General features: G+C 49.1%; 1 protein-coding gene across 1 annotated transcript; it reads left to right on the forward strand.

Annotated features, from left to right (window-relative positions):
- The first annotated feature begins 9 nt into the window (after nt 1-9).
- Nucleotides 10-8,883, forward strand: CSUI_000912 (uncharacterized protein). Its single transcript, XM_068061119.1, has 5 exons — nt 10-2,369; nt 3,452-3,569; nt 4,112-4,208; nt 5,098-5,154; nt 6,035-8,883. Exons 1-5 carry the CDS (start codon nt 1,610-1,612, stop codon nt 8,324-8,326), a joined length of 3,324 nt encoding a protein of 1,107 aa, XP_067926900.1. The 5' UTR covers nt 10-1,609; the 3' UTR covers nt 8,327-8,883.
- The last annotated feature ends 861 nt before the right edge of the window (nt 8,884-9,744 follow it).

Genomic DNA, 9,744 nt, shown 5'->3' on the forward strand with positions numbered 1-9,744 from the left:
GCTGGGATTTACTGTTCTCTCCACAATACTCATCGCGGTGTCTTGATTGGTCGCGTATCGCTTTGAGCGAGAAGGAATTGGGACCTTTTAAGGTCCACTCTCCGACATCATGGTTATTTTGTCACTGTATCGTAATTCCAGAGGGAAATGCGTGTGTTGTGTTTTTCTAGCCCCATCGAGTAAAGAGAACCGCTGCTGGGTGAAACCGCCGCCACTCGGTGTACATACACCTCAGCATTCCCTGTCACTGCTTTTCAAAGTTGTCAAGGTGCATTTCATTTCGAATGTGCACTTTCTTTTCCACGCTTTGTAGCACATGAACTATCTCTTGTCGTACTTTACTCCTCTTTTCAGTCTTTGGCGTCTACTTTGGTTCCCCTCTACTCCCAACGCTCTGAGGATTTTGTCTTCTTGCATGCGTCCTTACTTGCTGTATAGAGGGCTCCGCTTCAGCAGTACAGTAGTTGTTCTCTTAGCGGCTTTCCAAGATCCACAGAAGCACTGCCGACCCGCACTGTCTCCATAGCTGGAGGCCCGTCGGTGTTAGTACCGCCGGTTCACGCCGCCTTCTTTATACCACCTCTCACCGCACGTCTTGTTCACGAGCAGGGATTGTCAAACACCTATGACAGCGGACAAGTCTTGACTTCCTCACCTTATCCCAGAAGTATGCATGTCCTTGTAGCTCCCCTCTGACGGAGGGGAACCGACTTCAGTGTCGAGATCGCTTTCTTCCGCGGTCTCTGTAGAGTCGGATTGCGTGCAGAAATGAAAAGCATCGCCCTGTGTAGACTCACCGACTCATCTCTCTTCCTTACATCACAACATATCGATCCGGTACTAGAGGGTAGTCCATTCTCCTTCCGTAAGGAAGGTTGTAGATGCATTCTTGGCCCTATCTAAAGCATAGATGCAAACAGATGAACACCGAGTCATTTCACTCTGTTAAGAATGTTACCGAATCCTGTCTTCTCTTTTATCGTACCCTTGTCTTGTTGTATGTACCTCTCTTGATTGGCTGAGGAATTGTCCTCATCTCGGACATGAAACGGCGACTCCTCTCTCCCCTCTATCAAGACAGACGTCACGCATATCGCGGGAGGAGCCCATGACATCTCCGTACACTTCCCGCTGTTGCCATAGCTTCTTCATGAAGGAGGAGCTGCGGAAGACTTGCTGAAGTACAAGAGATTCTTCAGACATCTGTGTTAGTAGACTTCTCTCGGTTATCCTTTCTTTCCTCTACCTTGATGATGGCCGTCACCCAGTCGTGATGCTTCTTTTCTCTTCCTCCCCTCACTCAGTGGCGTCCTTAGTGATAATTTCCCTTCCCTGTATTCATTTTGTGTTTCTCTTTCTCTTGTTACGCGATTGCTTTTGTCGTATCTCGCCTTTCTTTTCGGTCCTTCCTCTTTACATGGAATTTTTCTTTCACCTAGCTGCATCAGCTCCCCTCGAATCGCAGCAAATTCCTTATCCCAACTCACAATCTTTGACTGTCCCTCTCTTCTCTCGTCCCCTGTAAGAGAGAAGTCGGGTCTTCATTGTGTCATCTGTCTTGCGAGGCGAAGAAGAAGAGAGAAGAAAGATCCTCTTCGCCACAAAGAAGATGGTTCCCCCCTCAGATATGCGTCTAGAGCGGGAAAGGAAGGGTGAAAATGAGAGTCGTGAAAGAAGAAATCTACTGTCTCATCATCCATGCGCAGGCAAGGGAGGAGAAGGAGAAAGGAGACTAACTAGCAACAGTGGTAGTATGCCGGGGGGTATCTTTCATCAAGACCGAGTGAACGAGAAAGGAGAAGAAGTAGATAGGATGGCAGGAGGAAGAGCGAAAGGAAGACGAGTCGCAGAAGACAGTACTGACGAAAACCAGCAGAGACAAAAAGAGGCTGCTGCATGCGTCAAGAAGGAAGAGAATGAAGGAGACAGGAAACAACCCCCAAGAGAAGCCATTTTAGAAGGGGGAAGAAAGAAACCCCTAGGAATGATAGAAGAGGCCGAAGAAGAAGAGAAGACAAACAAGAATGATGATGCCGTAAAAAAGCAAGCAGGTGGAGGGGAGAATGAGAAGAAGAAGTCTTATCCCCGTAGAAAAGAGCATCTATCTTCTTGTTCCTTATCTTCTTCCTCGAGTAAAGAGAACGAAGATAGACACCATGGAGGGAGATCTAAGGGAGACCAGGCTGTTCCTCGTCGTCCTCCTCCTCCTGCACCATCGAAATGCCATACAAGTAGTAGAAGAGAGAGATCCAGTGTCAAAACTACCACAAGCGATGAAGAAGAAAGTGAAGAAGAAGACGAAGAAGAAGAAAGAGAAAGAACGAGCAAACTTCCGGTTACTGCCGATTATACGCTCATCTCTCGAGGACGTCAGTCATTACACACCCACACACATATACCTTCCTAGCCTCCATGTATTTTTAGGCCTTCATCTGTGACCTAACTCTTCACATTCTTCTCAACGTGCATGTAGATATGTAGAGATCGAGGGTGTAGAAGACCGTAAATCACCACGTGAACTAGGTGGACTTCCTACATCTGTAGACTCCTCCTCTCTCTATATGTATGTAGCGGTAACTGTATTCTCTCACGTAAAGGTAGGAACGTACATACCCAGGTAGTGTTTTCTTGAAGATAGGAAAGTCTCCATGGTGTGGATACAAGAGTAGATCAGTACCTTCGGCGGACTTTTGTTGGATCAATCGCGGAAGACTACTGTAGAAGCGTATAGGAGGAGATTACATGTCCCTTTGCACAGACTAAGGGAGCGGTCGTCTGTCTAAGAAGTTAGCAAGACGGCCTTCCTTTTCTCTTTTGACTTCACTCATCATCTAAAGAAGCGAGCTGTTCCCGACACTTCAGTTTTACAGATGTATACGTAGATATGATATAGTCCTATACATCTGGATAGGATCATAGGGCTACATTATATGTATGTGTATATCATAGACGCATCTCACACCGGCATGTTCCAAGGTCGGAATCCCTGCTCCGTAAAGACCCTTTTGACGACGTTTCCTTTCTGCGTGCTTTTCTCTCCTTCGATGTCATCTGCATTGGCGCACGCATGGCACATCCCGCTGCTTTTCAGCACCAAAGACAAGTGATCAACATACACCTCCATTTATCTGCAGACTTCTGTACTTACATACATGTGCAAACATATATGTATATACATGTCATATATGTACATGCGTGTGCGTTGTATATATCCTAGCTCACTCCTGTTGTCTTCTTGGGTGTCGTTGGTTGGCTAGCTATTTGAATGGATGGATGCCGTACAGTAGTGCAGACTATGTATCTCTCTCTGGCGGTGTAACCTGTGGTCATAAATCTACTTAGGTAGGCCCCAGGTTGTAAACATTCCACGTATTGTCCTCGACGTCGCAAAAACTTCCTCTCTCTCTCTAATTATGTAGCATTTGTGTGTGGGTCTCTGTTAATTCCGCAGTAGTGGATCTGAGTCATGTGCAACTCGAAGCGTCACGAGATCCTGAAGAAATTCCTCCTCCTAATGTAGGAGACTGGGTAGAATCGAAGGCAGCTCATCAAGATGCACAGATCTTTCGGTAAGTCAGTGCGAGAAGGGAAGTCAATTCAAAGTAAAGCCGCGTTGCACCGGGGCATCTTACGTCTAGCCACCCCATCTCCATCCATGGGGTTCGTCTCATGGATTTCCTACCCAAAACTCCCTAAAAAACAATTGATAAGAATGATGCCGTCTTCTTCGAGCTGCCTCCTTGGTTCATTTCGGCTCGCCAGACAATGCTCTTCAGCATACCATCTCTCGAGGGACTGATGAAAGGAAGATATCGAAGGAAAATGAGAAAGAAAAGAGGACAAGTGTCTCTACGAAAGAAAGGAACAGGAGGGGGAGTGGAAGTAGATTTGGAGATTTCAGAGAGAAAGAAGAGAAAAAGAAAAAGGAAGAGCTCTCTTTTCTGCGTGCTCTTTGCGCTGTCCAGGTAGTTAACAATTCTGGAGATTTGAGGCGTATGTCGAACAACTTATTGCTGTCTTTCTTGGTTGACGATATCTCACAGTATCCCTTGGTATATTCTTTCTGGTTATAATCTCTTTTCTCTCTCTCGTCTTATCGTTTTTCTCTCAGAGCAAAGGTCGTCGAAAGAAGGCGGTGCCCTGTCAATCTATGGATATTTCGGCTGCGTTCTCCAGATATGACGTCTACCTATATCGAGCCTCTAAAGGTAAGATGGTTTGGTATCGATGCTGAATGATTCGTCAATTCTCAGTAAGAAAGAGCATCGATCCACCTGCGTGTCAGCCCTGTTGTCGACGTCACCCAAGAATAGGGATAGAGAGATCAAAAAATAATGACTTCTCGGTACTTCTCCTCATCCTGTAGACGTGCCTGCTAGTGCTCGGAAAAGAATAGGTTTCTATCCAGCGGTGAAACGCCTATAGATCCCTTCGAGCATCGGTACTTCGTCTGGCGTCTCTATGAGTCTGTGAAACTTCTCACCGGAAGGAGCCTACCGCGCTCATTCTTCCAGCGGATGAGAAAACGCCGAGTCAGCAGGCGATTCGTGTCGGTATGTATGTGTTTATGTATCTCTCTATTCCAAGTGCTATATCTGAGGAAGAAAGACTGTCTGTACGTAGCTATTGACACCTATCGAGGCTCGTTACGAGTCCGAATGGTAGCACGGTCGTTTTCCAGGAGCTCTAGATGCAGACACACAAGGATATCTGGGGGCTTACGTTTCCGTTACCTTTTTCTGTAAGAAGCTCAGCCCTGGCATTGCATGTGACAGAATCAGGAAAGAATCTAGAACTTGACGTCTTCTCTCCTTCCAGATCCCTAGTGGTTTCATGGAAGGCATAGGTAGGCACGTGTATTTAACCCGAGCTTGACGTTGTCTTTATCAATCAATCCATCCAACCACCTATGTCCTTAAAGTGTGCGTATGTGTATGTACATTGAGGTAAATACACACATAGTACAAAGCCGCGCCGAAGAATACATGTTTAACAAGCTGGTCTGTGTAGGGTGTCTCTTCTCCCGTGAGGAGACATGAGAGATGTTTTCAAAAGTTTTTTTCTCGCTGAGGGCTCTCTTGGTTTTGTTCGGCGCAGCATGTCCGGAAAGACAATGTATGGTCGCTGGCGAGAGAAATGGATTTAGCAGGAGGGGTGAGAGATGAAGAGAGAACAAGATGAAGGAAGATGTCATCCATTCATTCCTTGTCACACACCTGCGTGTATTCAATGTGCCGAGATATGTATGAGTATTTCGTCAGATCTCCTAATTCTCTACAAAAGCATCATCCTAGTAAAGAAGGGGAGCACGCTTCACACAGAACCACAAGACTAGAAATCGCGCTTCTTGGACGCCTTCCCGTACTTCTCCACTTCTTCTTCTCTCTTTACTTAGTAGAAGCGCACCTGTCTGGTTGTCGGTTTAGCCCTGAATGGCGGACGGCTCTCTGGTGTTGCGTGCGGCCTTATTTTTGGAGGTAGTAGTCGGTGCCCCAGAACTACTGATCAAATCTTAGCTTCCTCTTGGGGATTCTCACGACTTCCGCACCTTAGGTTCTCCGCTCTATATTCGTGAATGAAACCTATCAGGTCGTGAGGTAGATCTCTAGTACGTGAGCTGTCGGTGGTGAGATAGGAAGATCGCCCAGTGTCAAGGAAAGTAGATGTCGAGATAGATGACTTTGTTAAGCAAAGAGATTAAGACATCACACAGCGGCAAGGAGTACTACTTGCATCTTTGACTAGTACAGATCCCTCTACACGCGCTACCAGTCTTTCTTTTCTCGGTGAAGTTCGACACATTCTCTTTTCCTCCAGGATGCAGTTCTCCTATCTTCGTCGCTGAAATCTGCAGGTGTCAATTCCATTCTTGTCTTCTCCGTTTCTATACAACTTGTCCTTTCTCACTTACCAAGAATGAAACGTTTGGAACTCTTTCTTTCCTCCGCCTTTTGTGTCCGGTAATGAATGATTGTTGATTGCCCTTCGTCTTCCTTCTTTTCATAAGAACTTTGCTTGCTTCTATGTGCTACAGAGAAAGGCACGGCGATCTGCAAGCTTCAATTACCTACGTCGTGGGGGAGGCTCCCATGTGAGCCATAGCGCAAGCTCAGCCCGATCAAGCGGAGGAGGGGGTTTATCTCGAGGAAACGGTCGTTCGTCTGAATCTCTCTCTCCTCGAGCAACAAACGATCGGTCAGCTTTCCAGCAGAAGAGTGAGGAGGTGGAGCATTCATTTAGCTCAGTGAGAGAAGATTCTTCTTCAGCAGCAGGATTTCTTGTCTCTCAAGTATGCAAGACAGAAGTCGCGACAAGCAGTGAAGACAAACTCTCTCGTCAGAGTGATGTTACCTCACCATCGTCATCTTTCACTTTCAATGAGGAGAAAATTGCCATAACTATCAAGCCTAGTGATGAGACACAAGCTTCTTATTCTCCTGGTTTACATCCTTCTCTACCTAGCTCGTCATTCTCAGCGTCTTTTAGTCTTCCGTATCCCGACGACCACTCCACATCTCGGTTATCTCTTCCCCCCGGTGATTTCGGTTTTACACCACCACCACCACCGGCAACTTTCGTTCCGGGAGATTCTCCTTCTGATGAAGGGAAAGTTTATCTGAGGGGATGCCCAACAGCGGAGAAAATAAGTGAAGGACAGCAACGATCATCGTCACCTGGACTGTCGGATAGTGCGGGTAAGGTAGTCGCTCCTCTGATGTATGTACACCCACATAGCAGAAGACGCGACCTCATATTAAGGCAGCAGCATAAGAGAGCTTCTGTTGGGAATGCCGCGACGATGACAGGTTTGCAGACACGAGACACACATTCCATGCTCTTTACGCCTACGGCGCCTGACGACGAAGACAAGGAAAACAGATCAAACAACACACCGCCATACTTTCCGGGTGGAACATTTCCACTTCTCCCTGGGAAGAACCAACAGAAAGGAGATACTGAGGATGTAGGCAGGAACATGGGTCTATCGGGCAAAGTGCATCACCGTCGCTTATCTGATCCGTCGGCACTTTCCACGACAGGGCGGCCTTCTTCAGGGGGTATGTACAGTGCTGGGCCTCCCGGAGATCAGAGTCAACCATATAACCAAGGACATGCGTGGATCTCACGTAGAATACCCTCGGATCCAACACCACACCACAGCAGCACGACTTTGGATCGGGGAGCAGCTCAGAATACAGACTTCGTGACGGCGGGTGATGGTGATCAGTCTCATGTCTCCCCCCGCAACCATCGTCACCTTTCGCCGTTCAGTCTAGATAGTGGAAGGGGACTGACGGATACATCACCCCTCATAGAGAGTCTCCAGTGCGAAAGGGACACTGAATGCGCCACAGCAAAGAGCAAGTTTCAGGTGCGGAGTGTTAGCGATGGTCCTTCAGAATTTCCCCCTCCTACAGCTCACCCGCGTCGATCTTTGCCGGCTTATCATCATCTAGAGAAGATTTTCTCGAGATCGAAGCTACCTACTCCACCACCTTCTCCTTTTTTTATGTTTCCTCGCTTATCGGCTGCTAGCGGTCTCCCTCCGCTGAATTCTCAAGAACGTTCAGGCGCCACTTGCTCCCAAGGGGAGAGCACGACAGAAAGATTCTTCGTAGGAAAAACGAGCGAAGTCATATGTGGTCAAAGAAGAGCGGTAAGCTATCGAAAGAGTGACGGTGCTGTTATGGGGATGAGAAGTAACGATAGCTTGGTTAGGAGAGAAGGGCCGCGATTTCCCTTATGTTCTGAAACGCGGAGCACAAGACCGCAAGGAATCCTAGATCGGGACCCTAGTTGCAACGTAAGTACACTAAAGCCTGCTGGAAGCAGAACTACACCTGCAGTGAGTTTCGGTGGAAATGCTGCCACACCGGGACCGGTGTGCGGTAGCCACAAGCGTAGGAGCAGCGGCAGCGCCAGCGCAAGAGACGAAGGACCTGTGGACATGCAGGGCGAAGCTAATATTTCCATTGGATGGAGTAGTTCGGCTGGGGGGGAGAAGCCGTTAGTCGCAAGCAAACGGCTGCATCGACAGTCGGATGGCGTCGAATGCACCTTGGGCGACAGAGCGTTTCACTCGTCAGAGTGTCCAGCAGCCGGGTCCAGGGACATAGGAACCGTCTTCGGGGGAAATACAATGGGCGGAAACTGGACGGTGTCGAGTGATGAAGTCCCGCCTACGCTCCTCGGTCGCTTTCCCGTGTCCTCGGTTTCATCTCAGTACTCGTCCAAGACGGAGGACCGCGCGAAGGACACTTGTAAAAGTCGTGACTTATCAGAAAGTGGCGACCCATTCTCCGAAGGCCTTGCGGAATGCGTGTAAGCTCAGGGACGTGGAGAGCTGTCGCCTCTCCTTTGTGATTGGGAGTACCAAAAGAGATAGTAGCATCGTGCACTCGAAAACTCAACCAGTATTCTGAACTCAATCAACGCTAGTACACTCGGACGCCTGAGCGAGATGTGAGCGCTGTGGACGTTCGATCAAAAGGGGCCAAAGAAAGCACCAGGCAGAAGTGGCGGGGGGGGGGACGGGACTTCCGTGACGGACTTTTTCGCCGCTTGGTCTTGTGTTCGACCAACTCGTTGTTACGCTTCTCCTTTGACGAGTCAAGGCATTCTACTGATTTTATTGTAGTTTATGGGGACTAAAGTCAGCATAGTCAATTAAAAAGCTTTCTCTCGTAACAATGCCGACACAAATGGCAGTGAAGTGACAAAGTTGTTTGCTAGTATTCAGCGATCTCCAAACTTCCTTGTCGCATGAGATGCGACAGTCCGCTAATGCTGGAGCTTCCATCTGCTTTGCATGTATGTCCCGGTTTTTTTAAGACGGGTAGCTACTCACGAGTGAACCCTCTGTCCTATAAAGTCCCAAGCCAGGCAGTCCGCTTTGTGTCAGGGGAGACCCCCAGCGGCACCTAGGCTCCTGGACAGTGCAGTAATCTGAGGAGCGAGCCGAGCTGCCTCTTGCAGTCCACTTGGAGTTCGGTAGTGCGAACCTGAGCCACTGCCCAGGCGGACCGCCAGGTCAGGCCATGGCACACACGTCGCAGGTCGTAGGTACGGGGCCACGTTTCTATCACACCACCTGTTGGCTGCTTCGGGACCCTCACGCCGCAACGATTGCTGACCACGGAGCTCAGACCAATGCCTTTTTCTCGACGAAGCCTGTCTCGAAAGTGTTATGATTGTTGTAGTGAGTGGACGCTCGGTGCGGGTAGTCACTCGGCCGGTGAGGCAGGCGCGGGAGTGTTGGGGGCGAACACGTCAAAGTGGTAGGACTAACCATTGACCCGGCTTAACGAATAGCCTTGCGTAGAACGGGACAGAGTGCCCCTGGAGCTCCGTGCTCTTATGTGCAACCCGGTGCCATGAAGCGGACACGTCCGCCTGTCATTTCGGACCGTGTTCGTCCTACCGCGTAGTCTTCACCGGTGGCGCTCCGTCCCTTGCACAGGCGTTTCATGCTCTCCCGCAGCCTGCACGTGGCACTGCGGACCAGCCGACTGTAGTAATGCGCCACACCTTCTAGTGGACGTTTCCGAAGCTGTCACGTTGTACTCAGCCACTAGCTATTGTAGAAACGGCCTACGATCATCAGCAGCTGCATAGCGGAGCGGCAGGAGAGTGTTTCTGTCTGGTCCTGTCCTGTTTGATCAGGACAGTTTCTGTTCCACCGCCATGTCCCGACCCGTCCGGCATCCGCTTACACCCCGGCCCCGCCCGGGCGACACCACTTTA

Source organism: Cystoisospora suis (genome assembly GCF_002600585.1).
Source record: "Cystoisospora suis strain Wien I chromosome Unknown contig_360, whole genome shotgun sequence".
Classification (NCBI taxonomy): domain Eukaryota; phylum Apicomplexa; class Conoidasida; order Eucoccidiorida; family Sarcocystidae; genus Cystoisospora; species Cystoisospora suis.

Bases quoted from the DNA above. Each gene is read 5' to 3' on its own strand.
- CSUI_000912 (XM_068061119.1), top strand. From the start codon at position 1,610: ATGGTTCCCCCCTCAGATATGCGTCTAGAGCGGGAAAGGAAGGGTGAA. The intron at 4,209-5,097 runs GTAAGATGGTTT...TGTTCGGCGCAG, and splicing joins CCTATATCGAGCCTCTAAAG to CATGTCCGGAAAGACAATGT. The intron at 5,155-6,034 runs GTGAGAGATGAA...TATGTGCTACAG, and splicing joins AAATGGATTTAGCAGGAGGG to AGAAAGGCACGGCGATCTGC.